Source organism: Pygocentrus nattereri, chromosome 7, assembly GCF_015220715.1.
Source record: "Pygocentrus nattereri isolate fPygNat1 chromosome 7, fPygNat1.pri, whole genome shotgun sequence".
NCBI lineage: Eukaryota > Metazoa > Chordata > Actinopteri > Characiformes > Serrasalmidae > Pygocentrus > Pygocentrus nattereri.
Window position 1 is genome coordinate 40,395,557 of NC_051217.1, and position 25,222 is coordinate 40,420,778.

The 25,222-nt window shown below is 40.3% G+C and overlaps 2 protein-coding genes and 1 pseudogene across 2 annotated transcripts; all 3 read right to left on the reverse strand.

Annotated features, from left to right (window-relative positions):
* Window positions 1–1,472: 1,472 nt before the first annotated feature.
* On the reverse strand, window positions 1,473–4,754 carry LOC108434050 (extracellular calcium-sensing receptor-like). Its single transcript, XM_017708963.1, has 6 exons — window positions 4,540–4,754; window positions 4,095–4,386; window positions 3,154–3,945; window positions 2,773–2,997; window positions 2,538–2,661; window positions 1,473–2,380 (listed from the first exon to the last, which is right to left on the reverse strand). Exons 1-6 carry the CDS (start codon window positions 4,752–4,754, stop codon window positions 1,473–1,475), a joined length of 2,556 nt encoding a protein of 851 aa, XP_017564452.1.
* Window positions 4,755–9,534: 4,780 nt separating this feature from the next.
* Window positions 9,535–15,877, reverse strand: LOC108434091 (annotated as a pseudogene).
* A 1,876-nt stretch (window positions 15,878–17,753) lies between these two features.
* LOC108434051 (extracellular calcium-sensing receptor-like) lies at window positions 17,754–21,045 on the reverse strand. Its single transcript, XM_017708965.1, has 6 exons — window positions 20,831–21,045; window positions 20,392–20,683; window positions 19,434–20,225; window positions 19,078–19,302; window positions 18,843–18,966; window positions 17,754–18,661 (listed from the first exon to the last, which is right to left on the reverse strand). Exons 1-6 carry the CDS (start codon window positions 21,043–21,045, stop codon window positions 17,754–17,756), a joined length of 2,556 nt encoding a protein of 851 aa, XP_017564454.1.
* Window positions 21,046–25,222: the final 4,177 nt, after the last annotated feature.

Sequence of the window (25,222 nt, forward strand, 5' to 3'; positions counted from 1 at the left end):
AGTCGTCGCCAAGGCAATAACACAGGTGTGGGAAGAGTGTGGTGAGGCCTTGGAAAGTGACTTTAAGTCAGCTCCGAAAAGATTTTGGCAAACCGTCAGACGACTCAGAAGGGGAAAGCAGGGTGCCACTAGCACTGTATATAGTGGAGATGGTGTGCTGTTGACTTCGACTGAAGACGTCATTGGGCGGTGGAAGGAATACTTTGAGGACCTTCTCCATCCCACCGACACATTCTCCAGTGAGGAGGCAGAGTCTGGGGACACGGGAATAGGCTTGTCCATTACTGAGGCCAAAGTTGCTAAGACTCCTAACACCGCCTTGGCCTACCTGTGTAAAATGATCAAATTGTAAGTTGCTCTGGATAAGAGCGTCAGCCAAATGCAGTAAATGTAAATGTAAATGCCCTGGTTGTGGAACACTGGACCAACTCTTCACCCTCTCCAGGATTCTGGAGGGTTCATGGGAGTTTGCCCAACCAGTCCACATGTGCTTTGTGGATTTGGAGAAGGCATTCAACTGTGTTACCCCGGGGTATTGTGAGGTGCTTCGGGAGTACAGGGCACATGGCTCTTTGCTACGAGCCATTCAGGCCCTGTACAAACAAAGTTTCTGCGATCTACGTTCCCGCCCTAACCTATGGTCATGAGCTTTGGGTAATGACCAAAAGAATGAGATCGCGAATACAAGTGGCCAAAATAAGTTTCCTTCGCAGGGTGTCTGGACTCTCCCTTAGATATAGGGTGAGAAGGTCGGTCATCCAGGAGGGACTCGGAGTAGAGCCGCTGCTTCTCTACGTCGAGAGGAGCCAGCTGAGGTGGTTCGGGCATCTGGTTAGGATGCTTCCTGGACGCCTCCCTCGGGAGGTGTCACAGGCAAATCCACCCAGGAGGAGACCCGTTTGTACAAATTTGGAATTATCTGATATGAAATGTGCTATTTGAACATTGTTCACAGTGGTGGTAAAAAGAATCACACTTTCAAAACACGTAATGCCTCTAAAAGCTACCTCCTAGAAATCTATGGCATGAAATGGTTTCCAGTATATTGCTTTATGCCTGAGAGATGTTTTACAGTAGATTTGAAATAAAATTTTGGCTTTGAACATATTTAGAATGTATTAGTTAGTTCATGGTGGAGAAATACATACAGGCTGCAAAGTGTAAAGCAAACTAGTGTCTAATTTTTTATTTTTATTTTTATTTTTTTTTTGCTTTTCAAATCCAATCAAAATCAAATCATGTTTATTGTCTCATCTCATTTACATGGGTGGAAACTGAGTGAAAAACCTCAGAAAAAAAAGAAGAAAAAAAAGTCATGTTTTCATAGCAAGTTTTCTTCAAACCGCTCTTGCTGATTTTGTTTATATCTCAAAGATGAACAAAATCTTTCAGATAATATCTATTAATTTTACAAATAAAGTTGCAAAACTCATGTGCTTTATATATGACCATATTAATAGCAAACCTGTAGCTCACTTAACTGGCACTTTACTCATAAGTTGCTTTTTAGTGTTCTTTTCTGGTTTCATTATGATTATGTAAAACTTTGGAAGAAAAATGCAGGATAACAAACCAAAGCTTGAAGCCAAAATGGCAAATATCTCCACAGCTACAGTGAACTTTCCAGGAGAGCTGACATAAGCTGGGATGAAAGTGATCCAAACTGCACAGAATATGAGCATGCTGAATGTGATGAACTTGGCTTCATTAAACTTATCAGGCAGCTTCCGAGCCAGAAAAGCTAAAACAAAACACAGTAGAGCCAAAAGTCCAATATAACCCAGCACAGCCCAGAAACCTACTGCAGAACCTAACTGACATTCTAGAATGATCTTTTCCTTGTAGTAGTTTAGATTTTTGAAGGGGAAAGGAGGGGATGTTGTTAACCAAAGTACACAAATAAAGACCTGTATGAAAGTGAAAGCAAGAACACTGAGTCTCTGCTGTGGAGGCCCAAACCATTTCATAACATTACTGCCTGGAAGTGTAGCTCTGAAGGCCATTAACACCACTATTGTTTTCCCCAGAACACAGGAGATGCAGAGGACGAAGGTGATCCCAAACACTGTGTGACGTAATACACAGGACCACTCAGAGGGCCGACCAATGAAAGTAAGTGAACAAAGGAAACACAGAGCCAGTGAGAAGAGTAATAAGAAACTCAGCTCTGAGTTGTTCGCTTTGACTATTGGTGTATTTTTGTATCTGAAGAATATAATTGCTATTATTATTGTTATAAATGTTCCAGTGATAGAAACAGCCGTTAGCAAAATTCCCATAGTTTCGTCATATGACAAGAATTCAATTTCCTTCTTTACACATTCATTTCTGTGTGGATTTGACCAGAAGTCTTGGTAGCATTGTTCACATTTAATGGAGTCTGTCAACGAAAGATAAATAACATGAATAACAAAATGTTAGATGCACAATGAAAAGTAATTAAAGGGGTATGTTACATATAATGTGGCCTTTCTCTTCTATCTCCTAAAACATGGAAAAATATACACACAAAAATCAGCTTTTGTGAATGTTTGTACCTGTCATATTGCTGATCTCTCCTTCAGCACATGGTATACAGTCAAAGCAGCAGATAGGCTTTCCTTTCTGCACAGCCTTCCTGGTGCCTGGAGGGCAGCTCTCACTGCACACAGACACCGGCACCTGTTATCAGAGTAAATGTTTGATCACCAAAGAAACAAAATACTTTTTTACATATTTTACCGGTAAATTAATTTGATTTACTGAGACCAAAGCGCATTTCTGTCCTTGTACCTGATCTTTATTTTGTGCCCACACAACAGAGGCCATTTTCACTGATAATCGATTGTGAGCAGGGAAAGAAGAGTCGTAAATTCCAACCATGACAAACTCATGGTGATCTTCAACAGTTTGCAAATTTATTATTTCATATTTCGCCACAGGGTCACCATTTTTATCAAAATAAACCTCTTCACCATCTTTTGTTTTGAAGCGCACCCTTTTCAGATGTTCTAGAAACTGAAGAAATTGAAAAAAGTCATTACAACATCTGAAAGAATTTACACTAACATCTCTATAGAAACACTGCATTTTTGCAGATTAGTGGTAGACACCTGTGCCAAAGCTATGCTGCTTTTAGTTTAAGATCTGTTCCTAAACAGAATTTTAACTTACAGTGAGAGGGTCAGGCTGCTTCTTTGTAGGACATGTCTGCTTGCAGCCAAGTAGGTCATGTAGGGTATGGGCAACAGCATACACACCCTTATACACATTACAGAAAAAAGGCATCAGGGTCATGTCTGTGTATTCATTGTCAGTTTCAGACAGTTTCTCCTTTCCTGTACACACTGTTGTGTCTTCGGAGTCATTCTGCACTGTATATTTGCACTTAAACAAAGCTTCCCAGAATTCAGTAAAAATGGTACTGCCTGTGGATTTCAGTGGATTTATATCCAGAATGAATTCCTTCAGACCCGTCACTGTTGTATTGGGTATTGCTAGCCCGATGGCTCCTTGCAGTATTTTGTGCTTATCCAGTCTGGCTACAGTAGAATCAGAGATCCAAGATTCAGTTCCAACCCACTGGTATCCAGTAATGTTGTGCTCATAAAATACATCCAGCAAAATCTCAAAGTCTAAATGAGTGACAAATGCCACAATCACTCGAGAAGTAGAGCTTTTGATCTGCTGGATTATTCTCAGCACTTTTTCTTGTGAGTAAGTTCTAAAATATGACATGGAATATTCTAAGCAAATACCCAGCTGTTCTGCAGCTTCAGTAAATGCAGCCATCCCACTGTTACCATAGTCATCATCTCTTCTTAATGCGCCCACCCATGTCCAGCCAAAATGCTTGACCATCTCTGCCAGTGCTCTGCTCTGGTAATAATCACTGGGAATAGTGCGCAAAAATGAGGGGTATGTCCTTTTGTCACTGAGACATTCACAGGTGGAATATGGACTAATCTAAAACAGATTTACACATAAAATCTGTCAGTATGTCAGGGATAATGTGCAAGTGTCAAATATGTATTATCGTTATTATTATTTATCATGTATCAACTTTCATCATAATTAATACGCTTTTCCTTGTTATAAAATGCATAAGTACTTACTAAGGGAATGCTGAAAGGTCCGACACTCTTTGCAATTGTCATTGACACTGATGACTGGGTCTCACCAATTATGGCTAGCACTTGTGCTGGCTTTGTACATTGCTCATTCAAGGCTGAGTTCTCATTTCCATTAATAAGTGCCATAGCCACTCTCACTCCCATAGTGGTGGAACTGCATGTGTCATAAATCTTGTAGCCCAGTGAAACACCCGGGAGTAAAGAAGAGCTGTTGTTGATCTCTTCTGTTGCAAAAATCAAGGACTGTGATAACTGCATGTCTCTAAAATCAATGCTGAATAAGGAAAAAAAAACAAACAAAACAAAACAGATATAGACAGACATTTTAACGATTGCATATACAAGCATTACATGTTTTTTGTTAAGTAGCTGTTTCAAATAATACAAATTCATTTTGTCATTCATATCTAATTGTCTTGGCACTTACTTCATGCAATCCAGGGCTGAAGGCTTGTCTGTGTAGGATACGTCTGTGATTTTCCAAGTCTGGTGGATTGGGAGAATTGCTCCAACTATAATATCACCATCCTTAGAAATTGTTGGGTATACCGCTTCTCCTTGCAGGTTACAGAAAGTCCCGTTTGTACTGTAAAAATTAATGATGGCCATTACCACATGCAAAAGAGTAAAGATAGACTCCATCCACCCATTCAGCTATAGAGTAGAGATGATGTTTGAGCGTGTGCAAGGTCTGGGGTTTCAACTGCTTGAATAGGAAGGATTTGTTGTATTTATAAAAATAGAAAGCAAATTCTCTACGGTAATGTTACACTACTTAGCAACTGTCAAAGGAGGTGTGACTTTAAGATGTCAGCAGCACTAATCTGAAAGAGTTAGGCCTCATTGTTTCTATGCCCTGTATTTTTTTCCCCCTTTGAATTATTTTTGGTGCTTTCTTGTTTCTTGTTTCTTTTTGTGCAGATTTCTTAGACATGTTTTTGCATTTTCTGTATGTCTGTATTACTATATCATATTTGTTTTAGTTAAATATCTAAATATCTAATCAGTCTTAGAAGAATGTAAAAGAATACATTAATATATTACATACTGCTTTATTGCTTAAAACAAATGACACACAGTATACACAATGTAAACTGAATCAGTTGTGATTAGGCCCCTCATTTAGCTGTTCATTTAGAGTTCATTAAGGAGAGTGCTCTACAGAGGCTTTGTTTGACATTATGTATTCCAGAAAAGGCCTGTATACTGACCTTGCATACTAACTCTGTGTTTAGCTACTCCACACCAGATCACAACCTGCTAGGTATAGGTATATGGTATACTTCATAACCATCAACCAATATTAAATGCAGTATCTTTATTGAACCCAGAATAAATAGACAAGATCATTGACTGAAAAGCATGTATCTCTTGAAAAGGCCTGAAAAGGCTGTTGCTCCTATGTCCTCCCCTGCAGCACCAACAGCCTTCTGTGCTAACCTGTTTTGTTTAACACACACTTGTCAGATTCGATCCTGTCCAGTGAGCCTGTGTCTGTTCACTGATGCTCCAGGGCTCCAGAAAGTTGTATATAAATGACCACTATATTGTTTAAAGTAGAATCATGTCAAGTTAAAACGGAAAAAGAGGTAGCATTACTGAGTCAAAGTGAAACATAATTAAATAAATTAATTTAACCAAAAGAACTCACTAAAGTGTGGTGTCCAGATCCCATTTTTTTTCAAACCTTGTTTTATATCTTTACAACCCCATTTCTAAAAAAGTTGGGATGCTATGCAAATTGTACATAAAAACTAAATTCTATGATGTACAAATCATTTAAATCCTTTATATCCTTTATTTCATTGAAAATAATACAAAGACAACATATCAAATGTTGAAACTGAGAAATGATTTCTTTTTTGAAAAACTGCATGCTCATTTTTAGATGCTGCATATGCAGCAATTAGATGCTGACAACACATTCCAAAAAAGTTGGGACAGGGTCAACAAAAGGCTGCTAAAGTTGTGTAATGCTAGAAAAAGAAAAAAAACTGGTCAGTAACATGATCGGGTATAATAAAGCTTCCCACAGAGGCTGAGGCTGTCAGAAGTAAAGATGAGGTGAAATACTGCATGAGCACATAGTGCAACAACTCAAGAATAACTCTTCTCAACATGAAATAGCAGAAGAACTTGGGTTTTTCATTAACTGTGGTACATAATAACATTAAAGGATTCTGAAAATCTGGAGAAATCTATATATGCAAGGAACAAGGCCAAAAACCAGTATTTGCTGGCCATGATCTTTCAGCTCTCAGGTGGCACTGCATTAAAAACAGACATGATTCTGTGGTGGAAATCACTGCATGGGCTCAGGAACACTTCTGAAAACCACGGTCTGAAAAACAGTTCATTGCTGCATCCACAAATGCTGATTAAAACTCTAAAACACAAAGAAGGCATAATAATCACTTCATTATTTAAAGGAGCAATCTGTATTTTTTTCAATTGCTGGAACTGGCTTTTGGAACTTGGAATGTTACCTCACTGGCGGGGAAGGAGTCTGAGTTGGTGAGCAATGTTGAGAGATACCGGCTAGATAAAGTCGGGCTCACCTCAACACACAGCTTGGGCTGTGGGTCCAATCTCCTTGAGAGGGGTTGGACTTTATTCTTTTCTGGAGTTGCCCATGGTGAGAGGCGGCGGGCAGGTGTGGGCTCTCTCATAAGCCCCTCGACTCGGCGCCTTTATGTTGGGGTTTTCTCCAGTCGACGAGAGGGTAGCTTCCCTACGCCTTCGGGTTGGGGAACAGGTCCTGATTATTGTCTGTGTTTATGAACCGAACAGCAGTTCAGTGTACCCAGCCTTCTTAGAGTCATTGGGAGGGGTGCTTGAAAGTGCTCCTCCTGGAGACTCTATTGTCCTACTGGGGGACTTCAACGCTCACGTGGGTAATGACAGTGAGAACTGGAGGGGTGTGATTGGGAGGAATGGCCTCTCTGATCTGAACCACAGTTTGTCCATCGTGAACACCATGTTTGAACACAAGGATGTCCATAAGTGCACATGGCACCAGGACACCCTAGGGCGCAGTTCAATGATTTTGACCACTTTGTGGTCGTGTCATCGGACTTGCGGCCATGTGTTTTGGACACTCGGGTAAAGAGAGGAGCTGAGCTGTCAACTGATCACCACCTGGTGGTGAGTTGGATCAGGTGGTGGGGGAAGATGCCGGTCAGACCAGGCAAACCCAAATGTATAGTGAGGGTTTGCTGGGAACGTCTAGCAGAAGAACCTGTCAGATTGATCTTCAACTCACACCTCCGTCAGAACTTTGACCAGATATCGGGGGTGGTGAGGGACATTGACTCAGAATGGGCCATGTTCTGTTCCTCCATTGTTGAAGCGACTGACTGTAGCTATGCCCGCAAGGTAGTTGGTGCCTGTTGGGGCGGTAATCCTCGAACCCGGTGGTGGACACCCCAGGTGAGAGATGCCATCAAACTGAAGAAGGAGTCCTACCGGGCATGGTTGGCCTGTGGGACACCAGAGGCAGCTGGCAGGTATCGACAGGCCAAGCGATCTGCTGCTTCAGTCGTCGCCAAGGCAAAAACCCGGGTGTGGGAGGAATTTGGTGAGGCCTTGGAAAGTGACTTTAAGTCGGCTCCGAAAAGATTCTGGCAAACCGTCAGACGACTCAGAAGGGGAAAGCAGTGTTCCACTAGCACCGTATATAGTGGAGATGGTGTGCTGTTCACTTTGACTGAAGACGTCATTGGGCAGTGGAAGGAATACTTTGTGGACCAACTCAATCCCACCAACATGTTCTCCTGTGAAGAGGCAGAGTCTGGGGACACAAAAATAGGCTTGTCCATTACTGAGGCCGAAGTCGCTAAGGTAGTTAAAAAGCTCCTTGGTAGCAAGGCTCCAGGGGTGGATGAGATCCGTCTGGAGTTCCTCAAAGCTCTGGATGTTGTGGGGCTGTCTTGGCTGACACGCCTTTTCAACATTGCGTTGACATCGAGGGCAGTGCCACTGGATTGGCAGACTGGGGTGGTGGTGCCTCTTTTTAAAAAGGGGGGCCAGAGTGTTCCAACTACAAGGGAATCATACACCTCAGCCTCCCTGGTAAGGTCTATGCAGGGGTACTGGAGAAGAGAGTCCGGCTTATAGTTGAACCTCGGATTCAGAAGGAGCAGTGCGGGTTCTGCCCTGGTCATGGAATACTGGACCAACTCTTCACCCTCTCCAGGAATCTGGAGGGTTCATGGGAGTTCATGGGAGTTTGCCCAAACAGTCCACATGTGCTCTGTGGGTTTGGAGAAGGCATTCGACTGTGTTCCCCGGGGTATTCTGTGGGAGGTGCTTCGGGAGTACAGGGTACATGGCTCTTTGCTACGAGCCATTCAGGCCCTGTACAAACAAAGCAGGAGTTTGGTTCGCATGGCTGGCAGTAAGTCAGACTCTTTCCCAGTGATAGTTGGACTCTGTCAGGGCTGCCCTTTGTCACCGATTCTATTCATAATTTTCATGGATAGAATTTCTAGGCACAGTCAGGGGATGGAGGGTGTCTGGTTTGGTGACCTCAAGGTCACATCGCTGCTGTTTGCAGATGATGTGGTCCTATTGAGGACATCAGGCCGTGAACTTCAGCTTTCGCTGGATCGGGTTTGCAGCCGTGTGTGAAGTGGCCGGGATGAGAATCGGTACCTCCAAATTCGAGGCCATGGTTCTCAGGTGGAAAAAGTTGGAGAGCCCTCTCTGGGTCGGGGATAAGCTCTTGCCTCAAGTGGAGGAGTTTAAGTATCTCGGGGTCTTGTTCACGAGTGATGGTAAAAGGGAGCGGGAGATTGACAAGCAGATTGGAGCTGGGTCTGCAGTGATGCAGGCTCTTTACCGGTCTGTTGTGGCAAAGAAAGAACTGAGCCATAAGGCAAAGCTCTCGATTTACCGGTTGATCTACATTCCCACCCTTCCCTTGGGGCAGTCGTGGGCTGGAGGTTAGGGATCTGGCCCTGTGACCGGAAGGTTGCCGGTTCGATCCCCAGGGCCGACAGTCCATGACTGAGGTTCTCCTTGAGCAAGACACCTAACCCCCAACTGCCCCCCGTGCGCTGTGGATAGGGCTGCCCACCGCTCCGGGCAGGTGCGCTCACTGCCCCCTAGTGTGTGTGTTCACTAGTGTGTATGTGGTGTTTCACTTCACGGATGGGTTAAATGCGGAGGTGGAATTTCCCCAGTTGTGGAATCAAAAAAGTATCACTTAATTAACTTAACTTACCTGTGGTCATGAGCTTTGGGTAATGACTGAAAGAATGAGATTGCGAATACAAGCTGCGTAAAGGAGTTTCCTCCGCAGGGTGTCTGGACTCTCCCTTAGAGATAGGGTGAGAAGTTTCGGTCATCCGGGAGGGACTCGGAGTAGAGCCGCTGCTTCTCCATGTCAAGAGGAGCCAGCTGAGGTGGTTCGGGCATCTGGTTAGGATGCCTCCTGGACGCCTCCCCTGGGAGGTGACACAGGCAAGTCCACCCGGGAGGAGACCCCGGGGAAGACCCAGGGCACACTGGCGTGACTATATTGCCCAGCTGGCCTGGGAGCGCCTCGGAATCCCCCCGGAGATCTAGTGGAAGTGGCTGGGGAAAGGGAGGTCTGGGCCTCATTACTTAGGATGCTGCCCCCGCGACCCAAACAAGTGGAAGATAATGGATGGATGGATGGATGGACATGCAATTACATTGATCCACTAGAGAGGCCTCCAAATCCTCAGATCTTACATAGTGCAACTTTTAAAATGGCCACATCAGGCACCTAAGTTTTGGCAACTGCTTTTGCTATTCTGGGTCTTCTGCATTAGTGTTGTCACCATACTGAAATTTGCAAAAAGTATCAATATACGTTAGACATTTGCAGAAGAAAGGGGCACCAAAGAATGAACATTTTTGTTTGTTTGAAGAACCACATGTGATAAACGAACCTAGATTTTTTCTTGTGAATCAAATTCTTTTTATTTAAAATCTCATTTTGAGATTGTGACATTCAAAGTTCAATCAAAGTAAAATATCTTTTTTTTAAGAAACATTTATTTTATTTTTAGATCAGCTTAAAAAAAAACAACCAAAGAATGCATATTGTTATAAAAAGTAACTGCCACTGTAACAGATAATATTGTTTCCCTGCTACAGGTCTAAATATAGTCTGTTATTTAAGATCAGACTAGATAGTAGTGAGAGAGGTTGTCATAAAGTGTCAAATAATTGCCACACCTCTGCTAATAATCAGACTTGCCTTGACTTAACACTAGCCCTCCTGAGATTTCAAGATCCTCAGGACATCACCCCTCCTTCTTGCCAGCAATTAGCAGGACCATACATCACCCTTTATTATGTTAATTCACAGAGGAGGACTGAGACAGCAGCTCTGTGTGTGAACCTTGTTTGCTGGCTAGTTCACTTCGACCTTGCCAACAGTATGAACGACTGACTGAACAAACTAACGAAACGAAATTAAACTCGTACAAGGAAATGTTGAAATTATGTTAAACTGAAACAAGGAAATACTAGGAGTATGTACACAATGAACAACGGAAATGCACAAGTAATTTCACCAAGTAAACGCCAAGAAATGGGTTGCAGTTTGTCTTTTGACGTAAATGGGTAAAAATAGCTGTCAATCAAAACAGGATTCAGCCTTTCGTCTGATCCTTCAATCATTTTGCAGAAGCTCCGCGTCCAGACCCGCCCACAGCTCCATTCACCACAGAGACGCTCTGCGTTCGGGGGCGGGACAAAATCGTGGCATTTATCCAATGAGCGGCGAGTTTCGAAGCAATGAAAAAAACGTCCCGTTTGAATGAGCGGTCCTGTTGAAGTGAAAAGACACTCAGCTTTTAACGCATTTGTAGTGAATGAAATGTTAACACAACTGAACATATTTGACATTTTAGGGCAAGCTGAGCTTCCCTTGCAGTCTTAGAGAAATCGCCACTGCTCTGTCCGTCGCTACTACGCGCCCTTGAATTATAACTTTTGAAACACGATTCTACAGATTCTCCGTCGCGCTGTCGGATCGGTAACATATACACTCGGGTTGTAACTTGAAGTTCACCTTCAAGTTGTGTCATGTTAGGTGCTTTGGGAGCTGTAGGAGCTTTCTGTGGGCATGGGGGGTTTCCACTTCCACCGCACTCCATATCATTACCAAGACAATGGGCGTTAATCGCTTCACAGCAGGGGAGTGGGCTACATGGTCGCTGGTTTCCCTTACGAAAATTTTCGTAGCTCTCGGAAGATTAGTGTTAAACCTTGTTTTCATAATCAAAAAAAGAAAAAAATAAGTAAAAGGGAGGCAGTCATGGGCTGGAGGTTAGGGAACTGGCCCTGTGACTGGATGGTTGCCAGTTTGAGCCCCAGAGCTGACAGTACACGACTGAGGTGTCCTCAAACTAGACACCTAGCCCCTCACTGCTCCCCAGGCTCTGTGAATAGAGCTGCCCACTGCTCCAGCCAAGTGTGCTCACTGTCCCCTAGTGTGCACTACACTAGTGTGTATGTGGTGTTTCACTTCACGGAGGTGAAATTTCCCTGTTGGGGGACTGATAAGGGTCACATAAATAAAATAACAATGACTGTTCACACACAAACAATATCTAAACTGCTTATCCTCCTGGGTTGCGGGAGTTCACACAAAATTTTATTATTTGAAACAAAACCTCAGAGTTTATCATGTGAGCCTTAGGTTTGCCTTGTCAGTACAAAACTAAAGTAAGGCTCATTTTGCACATGCAGTGTGACATGAGAGACAAAATCACAACGATATGACATTCATCAACAACTGCAATAAAGTTTCATTTTCAATATACGCCACGTGTGTTCAGTTGTTTAAACAAATAAATAGGGACATCACTTTTAAGATTGTGACCCTTATTAGTCTCACAATGGGGAAATTTATTTTTTTATTTATTTTTTTTTTTTTTTTACCCGATTTTGTCCCCAATTTAGTCGTTTCCAGTTCCACCTGCTATGTAAGACTCCTCTGATCACACGATGCTACCAACGCTAGAAGGGTGAAGGTTAGTACAGGCTTTTTCTGAGACCTGTGAAACCAGCCACCGCTTCTTTTCGAACTGCCGCTCACGCGTCACAGGACAGCTGAACGCGCTCGGAGGAAAGTGCCAACTGCCATATCTGTTATGTCGGCTAGCTAGCATCACGTGATATTGACCATGATGAGGCATTTGTACAAATGGTCTGATTTTTGTTTTTATTTTATTTTTATTTTAAATCTTTTCTCATCCATCGCAGCTCATGTTCAGATGATCCTCAGGTAGATTTGATATTTATAAGTTACATCAGAAAACAATACAAAATAGATAAGACTTTGAGAATTTGATGCCTTATATGGCTTATATGCCTTTTAAAAATAGGTTAATAGTAAAAGTGCAGTTCACTTAGCTGGCACTTTACCCATGATTTCCTTTTTAGTGTTCTTTTCTGGTTTTAATGTAATTATGTAACACTTTGGGAGAAAGATACAGAATAACAAACCAAAGCTTGAGGCCAAAATTGCAAATATCTCCACAGCTACAGTGAACTTTCCAGGAGAGCTGACATAAGCTGGAATGAAGGTGATCCAAACAGCACAGAATATGAGCATGCTGAATGTGATGAACTTGGCTTCATTAAACTTATCAGGCAGCTTCCGTGCTAGAAAGGCTAATATAAAGCAAAGTACAGCCAATAGCCCTATATAACCCAGTACAGCCCAGAAACCTACTGCAGAACCTAACTGACATTCTAGAATGATCTTTTCCTTGTAGTGCTTTAGATTTTTGAAGGGGAAAGGAGGAGATGTTGTTAACCAAAGTACACAAATAAGGACCTGTATGAGAGTGAAAGCAAGAACACTGAGTCTCTGCTGTAGAGGCCCAAACCATTTCATGACATTACTGCCTGGAAGTGTAGCTCTGAAGGCCATTAACACCACTATTGTTTTCCCCAGAACACAGGAGATGCAGAGGACGAAGGTGATCCCAAACGCTGTGTGACGCAGCATACAGGACCAATCAGAGGGCCGACCAATGAAAGTAAGTGAACAGAGAAAACACAGAGCCAGAGAGAAGAGCAGCAGGAAGCTCAGCTCTGAGTTGTTCGCTTTGACTATTGGGGTATTTTTGTGTCTGAAGAATATAATTGCTATTATTATCGTCATAAAGGCACCAATAATTGAAACAGCTGTCAGCAAAATTCCCATCGTTTCCTCAAACGACAAGAATTCAGTTTCCTTCTTTACGCATTCATTCCTGTGTTGATTTGACCAGTAGTCTTGGTAGCATTGTTCACATTTGATGGAGTCTGTCAGAAACAGATAAATAACATGAATAAGAAAGATGTTAGATGCACAGGGATCATAACTGACGGAAAGCACTGCATGTAATATCACCATTTTCTTCTGTCTCCTAAAACAGGAAGAATCGCGTTGATACAAGTTCAGACTACTGTTCTAGAATTTTTTTTTTTTTTTTTTATTACAGCAGTAATTTTTCTTTTTTTTTTCCAACTTCTGTGATTGTTTGTACCTGTCATATTACTGATCTCTCCTTCAGCACATGGTATACAGTCAAAGCAGCAGACTGGCTTTCCTTTCTGCACAGCCTTCCTGGTGCCTGGAGGGCAGCTCTCACTGCACACAGACACCGGCAACTATGGACAAAAAATGTTTAATAACCTAAAAATGAAAACTATTTCATGGAGATTTTACAGACTTATGAAAAATGTGTGTTTTATTGAGACCAAACAAATTCTGTCCCTGTACCTGATTTGTATTTTGTGCCCACACAATAGAGTCCATTTTCACTGATAATTGATTGTGAGCAGGGAAAGAAGAGTCATAAAATCCAACAGTGACAAACTCATGATGATCTTCAGTAGTTTGCCAATTTATTATTTCATATTTAGCCACAGGGTCACCATTCTTATCAAAATATACTTCTTCACCTTCTCTGGTTTTTAAGTGCACCTTTTTGAGATGTTCTAGAAACTGACAATAAAACCAAGTTTAAGGTATACAATTTTAAAGAGATTCATGCTTTCTTCTCCTTTAAAGTATATTATTTTGCCAGATTTTTCTGAATTAGTGCTACTTGCATGTACTGACGTTCTGTGCTTAAACTTACAGTGAGAGGATCTGGCTGCTTCTTTGCAGGACATTTTTTCGTGCAACCGAGAATGTTATGCAGTGTATGGGCAACAGCATATATTGCTTTATAGACATTACTGAAAATGGGCATCAAGGACAAGTCTTTGAATTCATTGTCCATTTCAGACAGTTTCTCTTGGCCTGTGCACATGGTTTTATCTTCTGAGTCATTCTGCACTAAATATTTGCATTTAAATAAAGCTTCCCAGAATTCAGTAAAAATGGCATTGCCTGCAGATTTCAGTGGATTTATATCCAGGATGAATTCCTTCAGACCTGTCACTGTTGTATTAGGTATTGTTAGCCCGATGGCTCCTTGCAGTATTTTGTGCTTATCCAGTCTGGCTACAGTTGAATCAGAGATCCAAGATTCAGTTCCCACCCACTGGTATCCAGTAATATTGTGCTCATAAAATATGTTCAGCAAAATCTCCAAGTCCCAGTAAGTGACAAATGCCACAATCACTCGAGAAGTAGAGCTTTTGATCTGCTGGATTATTCTCAGCACTTTTTCTGGGGAGTAAGTTGTAAAAAATGGAAGTGAATATTCTAAACAAACGCCCAGCTGTTCTGCAGCTTCAGTGAATGCAGCCATTCCACTGTTACCATAATCATCATCTCTTCTGATTGCGCCCACCCAGGTCCAGCCAAACTGCTTGACCATCTCTGCCAGCGCTCTGCTCTGGTAATAATCACTGGGAATCGTGCGCAAAAATGAGGGATATATTCTTTTGTCACTGAGACACTCGCAGGTAGAATAAGGACAAATCTAAAAACACATATGGCAGGGATGAAATTATGCTAGGTAATAATTAGTTATTTTGCTAGATTGTAACTACTTTTAACATTAAAAGGATAATTTCTGAAAGGATTCTGAATATTTTTTTATTAGTTGTAATACTTTGTTATATATGTTTTATTATTATGTTTTTTATGCTAAATATTTTAGTATTGTGGTTATTAAATACTTACTAAGGGAATGCTGAAAGGTCCGACAATCTTTGCGATAGCCATTGATACTGATGACTGTGTCTCACCAATTATGGCTTGTACCTGTGCTGGCTTTGTGCAGGGCTCATCCAATGTTGAGTTTTCATTTCCATTAAGAAGTGCCATAGTCATTCTGACTCCCATAGCCGTGGAAGTGCATGAGTCATAGATCTTGTATCCCAGTGAGACGCCAGGGAGTAAAGATGAGCTGTTGTTGATCTCTTCTATTGCAAAAATCAAGGACTGTGAAAACTGAAAGGCTCTGAAATCAAGACTGGATTAAAAAAAAGATATATATATATATACATACAGACATTTTAATTGTGACAAATAAATGCTTTCTTTCTACTGTGTAATGTATGTATTTAACGGAGTAAATATTTATACATTATATGAAAATGTCATTTTGTCTTTCTGCTTACCTCATGCAATTCAGTGGTGATGGTTTGACCACATAGGTCACTTCTGTAATTTCCCAGCTCCTATGAAAGGGAAAAATCCCTCCAATTATGATATCACCATCCTTTGAAAGTAGTGGATACACAGGTTCTCCTTTCAGACTACAGAAGTTCCCAGTTGTACTGGAAAAGTTGATAATGGCCATCACCACATGCAAGAGAGTAAAGATAGAATCCATGTGGATTTCCAATAAATTAATAGAGATAATGATTGAGTGTGTGCAAGGTCTGATGTTTTAAAAGTTGAATGTGAAGCATTTGTAGTATTTATACAGATGGAAAAAGCAAATCCCCTATGGTAATGTTACCCTGCTGGGCCACAGTTAAAGGAGGTGTGACTTTCTGATGTGAGCAGCACTGATCTAATAGAAGTAGGCTTCATTATCTCTTTTGCCAGTTTTTTACTTACTATTTTTCATAGTGCTTTCCTGTTTCTTTTTGTGCAGTTTTGTTATTAATTGTATTTTTTTTTTGTTTATTTTTTTCCTTAATGTTTTAATGTTCTTAATCTTTTTCATTATTAGAATAAAGCTTTGCAGTTGCTTCGGGTTAACTTAGCTTTCATCAATGTCTCAATACTGTACAGGTCAGCTGTACAGATACTCTCTAGAGATCAATGTGGAGGACTGTCTGCATCATTAGCTTGTACTGTTCTGTAGCACTGTTTTCATATTGGCTTACATATATTCTTTGACTTCCCAATTAGACAACACGGCGTCCTCTGCTAACTTGTATATTCTCAATCATACAAAATACAAGCCAACAATGGAGGATTCGTGAGAAAGCTTATGAAGGTGGTTTGACCTGAATTTGAACCACTAATTATTGTGAAGAGGAGAGAAACTTGAACTGGCCTTAAAAATGTCTTTGTTTCATTCTCTATAAAATGTGTGATGTGAAAAGTGTTTATGAAGCAGTTATGAAAAAAATAAATATTTTAAACTATTTGACTTTGATTTTAACACATCTTATTATATACTGATTGTAATTTTAATACTAATAATATAATTTTAATAATGAATTTTAATGCAGTAAAAATAGTTTGTGCTTATAGTATTAGCGTGTTGTTAATTTACTGCTAAAAATTACTTAAATACTAAATTATAGCAAAAGATTGATTGGCTCAATGTTTTTGGAACAAATGATCAGGCTTCAAGTAACAAAGTGGACATACATTTATTGCTCATTACATTTTTTTTCTAGGAAAAAAAAAAAATCAGTGAATCATATTTTAAAAGTTTAATTTACACAGATTTTCACAAATATGAATTCAAATTGAAAATCAGTGACTCATTTAAACCCATGAAAGTCTTCTTCCTTCCTTTGCCATTATGTTCATCTGATTCTCTGGTAGATTTTCATAAGTGTTCTCAGACATTTTCCCACTTGATGGCAAGGAAAAAAAAGACAGTCATTCAGAGCAATCTAATGTGAAGTATACCATTCTCAGAAAACCTGCCAGTTAAGGATTGTTTACAATGGTGGTGATAGGAACCAGACTTTCAAAGATTTTAATGCCTCTAAAAGTTACATCTCAGAAAGCTATCACATGAAATGGTTTCAGATATATTGTGTGATGCCTGAAACATTATTTTACTATACATTTGAAATAAAATTTTGGCCTTAAACTTATGTTTTTTAAATGTATTAATGGTGGAGAAGTACATGGAGGATGCAAGGTAAAACAGTACCCAAACTATTTATTTATTTATTTATTTAACAATTTTCTCAGGTTTAGCCCTGTTAAAATGATTGTCTTTAAATATTAAACGTTTAGAAGACAAGGGCAGGTTCACTAGGGATTTTATATAGCAAATGGAAATGAAATATATTGCAGATATTGTGACCAAAGACCATCTTTACAAGAGGAGAAAAAAATCAGATTACGATATTTTCACATCAAATCACTATTTCTTTTCTTCACGTCTTGAAGATTGAATTATGCAGGATGTTTTATAAACTCTTGTATGGTAAATTTGAAAAGGAAATTAATTAGGATTCAGTAGTAAGGGTCATGTGCTTTATACAAAGTCATTTTTACAGTAAACATGCAGCTTACTTAACTGGCACTTTACTCATCATTTGTTTTTTAGTATTCTTTTCTGGTTTTAGTATGATTATATAACACTTTGGGAGAAAGATGCAGAACAGCAAACCAAAGCTTGAGGCCAAAATGGCAAATATCTCCACAGCTACAGTGAACTTTCCAGGAGAGCTGACATAAGCTGGGATGAAGGTGATCCATACTGCACAGAATATGAGCATGCTGAATGTGATGAACTTGGCTTCATTAAAGTTGTCAGGCAGCTTTCGAGCCAAAAAAGCTAAAACAAAACACAGAAGAGCCAAAAGTCCAATATAACCCAGCACAGCCCAGAAACCTACTGCTGAACCTAACTGACATTCTAGAATGATCTTTTCCTTGTAGTGCTTTATATTTTTGAAGGGGAAAGGAGGAGATGTTGTTAACCAAAGAATGCAAATAAGGACCTGTATGAGAGTGAAAGCAAGAACACTGAGTCTCTGCTGTAGAGGCCCAAACCATTTCATGACATTACTGCCTGGAAGTGTAGCTCTGAAGGCCATTAACACCACTATTGTTTTCCCCAGAACACAGGAGATGCAGAGGACGAAGGTGATCCCAAACGCTGTGTGACGTAACACACAGGACCACTCAGAGGGCTGACCAATGAAAGTAAGTGAGCAGAGGAAACACAGAGCCAGAGAGAAGAGTAATAAAAAACTCAGCTCTGAGTTGTTGGCCTTGACTATTGGGGTATTTTTAAATTTAAAAAATATAATGGCTATTATTATTGTCATAAATGTACCAGTAATTGAAACAGCTGTTAGCAGAATTCCCATCGTTTCCTCATATGACAAGAATTCAATTTCTTTCTTTATACATTCAGTCCTGTGTGGATTTGACCAGAAGTCCTGGTAGCATCGTTCACATTTAATCAGGTCTATCAGAAAGAGATAAATAACATAAATAAGAAAAAGAGGGAAAATAATGGAAGGAATTACATAATCATGCTGTTGTCTTCTTTTTTCTAGACTCCTAAACTTCTAAACAGTTCAGACTGAAATTCTAGAGTATTTTGTAGTTACAACAGTAATTGCTTCAGCTTTTGTGGATGTTTGTACCTGTCATATTACTGATCTCTCCTTCAGCACATGGTATACAGTCAAAGCAGCAGATAGGCTTTCCTTTCTGCACAGCCTTCCTGGTGCCTGGAGGGCAGCTCTCACTGCACACAGACACTGGCACCTATGATCAAAATAAATATTTTATAACCATAAAGCATTTATTTTCTACAGAATATTCAAACTTCAATGAATTGTGCATGATTGAGACCAAAGTGCAGTTTTGTCCCTGTACCTGATTTGTATTTTGTGCCCATACAATAGAGGCCATTTTTACTGATAATCGACTGTGAGCAGGGAAAGAAGAGTCATAAAGTCCTACAGTGACGAACTCATGTTGATCTTCAACAGTTTGCCAGTTTATTATTTCATATTTTGCCACAGGGTCACCATTTTTATCAAAATAAACTTCTTCGCCTTCCTTAGTTTTGAAGCGCACTCTTTTCAGATGTTCTAGAACCTAATGAAATGTAAATTTAAATTACAAAAAACTGAAATAGATTACTACTCCATAAAATAAACAATTCTGTTTGTTTGTTTCTAGTTTTTCTAAATTGCTACAAGCTTGTGCCAACCAGACTTTTAACTTACAGTGAAAGGATCAGGCTGCTTCTTTGTAGGACATGTTTGTGTGCACCCAAAAAGGCTGTGTAGAGTATGGGCTACAGCATACACTCCTTTATATATATTACTGAATATGGGCATCAGGGTCATGTCTGTGAATTCATTTTCCATTTCAGACAGTTTCTCTTGGCCTGTGCACACGGATTGTTCTTTAGAGTCATTCTGCGCTGAATATTTGCACTTAAACAAAGTCTCCCAGAATTCAGTAAAAATGTCTCTGCCTGCAGATTTCAGTGGATTTATATCCAGTATGAATTCCTTCAGACCCGTCACTGTTGTTTTGGGTATTGCTAGCCCGATGGCTCCTTGCAGTATTTTGTGCTTATCCAGTCTGGCTACAGTTGAATCAGAGATCCAAGCTTCAGTTCCCACCCACTGGTATCCAGTAATGTTGTGCTCATAAAATACATTCAGCAACATCTCCAAGTCCCAATCAGGGACAAATATTACAATCACTCGAGAAGTAGAGCTTTTGATCTGCTGGATTATTCTCAGCACTTTTTCTCGTGAGTAGGTTGTAAAAAATGGAAGTGAATATTCTAAACAAACGCCCAGCTGTTCTGCAGCTTCAGTGAATGCAGCCATTCCACTATTACCATAATCATCATCTCTTCTTATTGCGCCCACCCAGGTCCAGCCAAACTGCTTGACCATCTCTGCCATTGCTCTGCTCTGGTAGTAATCACTGGGAATAGTGCGCAGAAATGAGGGATATTTCCTTTTGTCACTGAGACACTCACAGGTGGAATAAGGACTGATCTAAAAGCAGATTCACACAGACATGTCAGTTTATTTATTTATTTATTTTCATCATTACACATATTGCCTATACATAACATTAAAGGTAAGTTTTGTGATCTTTTTACTACTTTTTAAAGCTTGTAACATTTTAAAATTTATTAATAACAATTGTGTAAACACTTACCATGGGAATGCTGAAAGGTCCAACACTCTTTGCAATAGCCATTGATATCGATGAGTGTGCCTCACCAATTATGGCTTGCACCTGTGCTGGCTTTGCACATTGCTCATTCAAGGTTGAGTTCTCATTTCCATTAATAAGTGCCATAGCCACTTTAACGCCCATACCCGTTGAACCGCACGTGTCATAGACCTTGTAACCCAGTGAGACACCAGGGAGTAAAGAGGAGCTGTTGTTGATCTCTTCTATTGCAAAGATCAAGGACTGTGAAAACTGGAAAGATCTGAGATCAAGACTGGATTAGGGGGAAAAAAACAAAGACAGAAATTTTAAGGATGACATATACAAGCATTATATGTCTATATTCTTTGTTAAAAAGAAACTACTATTTATAATAATACATGTTCTTTCTATGTATGAAAAACTTTGTCTTGCTACTTACCTCACACAGTTCATTGGTGATGGTTTCACAATATAGGACGCATCTGTGTTTTCCCAACCCCTATGAAAGGGGAAAATCCCTCCAATTATGATATCACCATCCTTAAAAAGTTTCTGTTGTTCAGTCTCTGCTTGCAGGGTACACAAAGTCCCATTTGTACTGGACAAACTGATGATGGCCATTACTACATGCAAGAGAGTAACAATAGACTCCATCAACCTGTTCAACCATTAAGTACAAGTAATGATTATGTGCAAGGTCTGATGTTTCAGCTGGTTGGACAGGAATGATTTGTAGTATTTATACAGATGGAAATGGAAATCCTCTATGGTAATGTTACACTCCTGGGCCACAGTCAAAGAAGGTGTGACTTTCAGATGTGAGCAGCACCAATCTGAGAGAAGTGGGTCTCAATCTATTGTTATATCTATTGTTCTTTTCTTAGTGTTTTATTTATTTATTTATTTGACTGTCAGATCCGTTTATCTGCCATCAACAATTATGCTAAAACATTAAAATTTCAAATTGTTCCCTGTTAACAGAAAATAAATGAAAACAATCTTTGCTGTGTTGCTTAAGGCAAGACAAATTTATTTAAATGCCATTTTTCTTACAGTGCAGCCATTCAATGTGTTCTACAAATGATGAAATACAACAAATGGTATAATTATAATTTAAAAGTAACAAAGTAAATGTATGTAAAATGATCAAAACATTAAGAGAATTGTTAAAATAAAAAAATAAAATAAAATTTAAAATCAAAGATGGTAAAATAAATTACCACTACAGGAAGGAAGTGCAGTAGAGCTAACTAATTTTTAAACTGAGCTAACACTGAGATTAAAGCTCAGTAATAAGAATGTATATAAAAGGTAAACCTGTTATCAGTGATATTAAAACTGAAAATAAATTTGAATATTAAGATTAAAAATCAAATTAGCATAATACTGTACCATTAAAGGAGAGAAGAGCAGTGACCTAACAGTGTTTTAAACTGAGGTGACAATTTTAGCGCAGATTTAAAATTGTCTAGTATGGGGGATATTCTAATAATCTCTGGTTCCATTTAATGGCAGCATAGTAGCTAAATGCTGCTTTTTCAGGTTTAGTCTTTACCTTAGGCAGGACTAACTGACTGGATTGTAATGGTCTGAGAGTTCTGCTCAGCACATATTGCTGCAGCATATCAGATACATATGCTAGTCCTACACCCTTAAGCAACTTATGGATAAGGAACAGTATGTTAAACTCGATTCTGGTAGCCAATATAAGAATTTAAGAATGAGGGTGATGTGGTCTTGTGAGAAAATTAAAGAGATTTGAAATATTTTTTAAGAGAAGCTTCACAAAACAAATGACAGTCAGTTAGGGGTATACAGTGACAATTAATTTAATAATGTAGCTTGTGCTGGCTTTTTCATTTAGCTGTAGAAGTTTATAGAGCAGATTGCTCTTTAGGGCCATATTCGCCATATTCCTACAAAATCTTCTATATTGACTTTGCATATCAGCTATAGTGTAACCAGCCTCTCCATTACATCTGAGAGCCTGGTAGGCATGGGAAATTACTTTACATTGTATAGTGTCTAGTGTATAGTTGCATAGTGCATTACTGATTCAGGAGCGAAAACATTAAATTAAATTTCAGACCCCATCATACATCTTTACAAGTTAACATCACATGCACTGGCTCAAGAAGAAATGCAATGTTTTGCTTTCAAATGCAGCATCAACTTTATACTGTTGAAAATATAATGCCAAGTGTAAATCATTCACTGACATCCTTGTCTTGTAACAATGGATGGCTCACCAGACACAGGATGTGAACCCAGGCTGTCTGAGTTATATTCCAGGGCCTACAAGGTGAGCTATGACAGGTTTTAAGGACACATGACCCAAGTGCCAAACTTGTTTACAGAAGGATGAGCTAAACGAAAGAACTTCAACACCTGATGAGTAGAGGGATCAAACCCAGGACCTATTGATGCTGCACAAGCGCTGTACTGAAGACTGCTGAGAGGAGCACTCTTATATGAGATTGCCTGAAAACAGATGGGAAAAGCTGTCCAAATTTGTAAACCCTACCAGTCTTTCTCAGGCAGGAAAAAAGAACAAAGGATGCCAGGGGAAAACTGACTTTCTCAGAAGTTGAGAGAAAATTAAGTAACTGAAAAAGACAAATGACTTTCCAAACAGAAACTGAACCAAACCAAAACAGAACAAAAGAGAAGGAAGCCTTGAGAGGAGGCTGGAGAAAAGTGAATGGGAGTACAAAACTCTCAGCCCTCAAATTACCAGCCATTTCCTTTGACTCACAATGAGACAAAAACACAACAATGTGGCTTCTTCTCTGCGCTTATGAAGCCCTCTGCAGGCCATTGGGCTTAATTGGACCTGGGTGCTGTGCGGAGAGAGCATCTGGCAGTATCAAGCGAAAGCATGTGGGACCTTGCTGGAGCCATGCTCAGGTGGTTCTTTGACACCACAAATTCCAGAAATGATACTGTCTGAACATGGACCAGTATTCTCCAAATTCACAAACAAGTGGTTCTACAGGAGCAGCTGGAGAACCCGACGGATAGGGGCTACATGTTCGTCCTGGATCTTGCTGTAGATAAGAACATCATCCAAGTAGAACACGTAATGATTAAGCACCTCCCTAAGAACCTCTTTAATGTGCCGCTGGAAGACTAAGTATTCATAGCGGCCCGATGTAATGATGAAGGCCATCTTCCAATCGTCTACCTCCTTAACCTTGGTTATGTTATAGGCACTGTGCAGATAAAACTTGGTGAAGATGGAAGCCTGCTGTAGTGCCTCAAAGGCAGAAGCCTTGAGAGGTAAGGGATAGTGGTCCATGATTGTATGGAGCCCCAGGTAATCAATACATGGGCAAAGATCCCCATCTTTTTTCCAGTTTCTGCTGAGGAGGTTGATGGCCAATGATGCCTATTGCAAAGGACTCCTGAAGGTAATCCTCCATAGCCACATGTTCTGAGGCAGACAGGGAAAATAGTTAGCCCTAGGGGGGGACTCGTGCCAGGTAAGTCAAATCAAGTCAGGCTGTGTCATTTCAGCTATATACAGGTACACAATGAAACAAAACGACATTCATCCAGGACCATCATGCAACGCAGGAATACAAGTAAGATACAATACAGTGTACACAGTGCAGACAACACAGTATAATAAATAAATCAGAAAGATTTACAATAAATACAAAACAGAACAAAGGCAGTACACAGTACAGAGTTGTGCAAAGGAGGATGTAACATCACATTAGCAGCTTAGCAGAGCATTCAGGTAGCAACAAGAGCAGCAATGTACAGTATTTGGTTCATACAGTAATTCTAGCAGACAACATTGTTAAAGAAAATTTAAATGTGCAAAAATGCTAAGTCAGATATTGTTATGGAAATGAATTCTGAAAGAATGCGAGTTTCAGTGAATGCAGTAACTAATGCTGCGGTACCTTCTTCCAGATGGCAGAACAGAGAATAGTTCATGTGAGGGTTGTGTTGGGTCAGTGACAATGCTTGTGGCTTTTCGGATGCAGCGTATGGTGTAAATGTCTGTGCTGAAGGGCAGAGAGACTCCGATGAGCTTTTCCTCTGTCCTCACTATTCGCTGGAGGATCCTGTAATCAGAGGCAATGCAATTCCCAAACCAGGCAGTGATGCAGCTGATCAGGATGCTCTCTATAGTGCCTGTAGAATGTGGTAAGAATGGAGGGTGGGAGATTAGCGTTCATTAACTTCCGTAGAAAAGAGAGACACCACTGGGCTTCCTTGATTATGAAGTTGGTGTTTAGAGTCAAGGTGAGTTTCTCCGCTAGGTGAACACCAAGGAACTTTGTGTTCACAATAATCTCCAAGTGCTCTCCTCAAGTCGACAACCATATTCTTTGTTTTGTCTGCCTTAAGATGTAGGTTCTTGACTTTACACCAGTCTGCAACCTTTATGATGTGGTCAGAACTGTGAGCTGCCACACATTTGTGAGTTAGCAGAGTGAACAGCAGTGGACTGAGCACACTGCATTGGTGGGCTCCAGTGCTCAGTGTGATGGTGTTAGAGATGCTGCTCCCAATCCAGACTGACTGAGGTCTCTCAGTAAGAAAGTCCAAGAACCAGTTGCAGAGAGAAGTGTTCAGGCCCAGCAGGCTCAGCTTTCCAATGAGATGCTGAGGTATGATGGTGTTGAATGCTGAACTGAAGTCTATGAATAGCATTCTAACATAAGTCCTTTTTCTCAAAATGAGTAAGGGCCAGATGAAGAGGGGTGGATATGGCATAGAGTATCTGTAGAGCAGTTGGAGCGATATGCAAACTGTAGAGGGTTCAGTGAATGAGACAGCTGGGTTTTGATGTGCCTCTTTACGAGCCTTTCAAAGT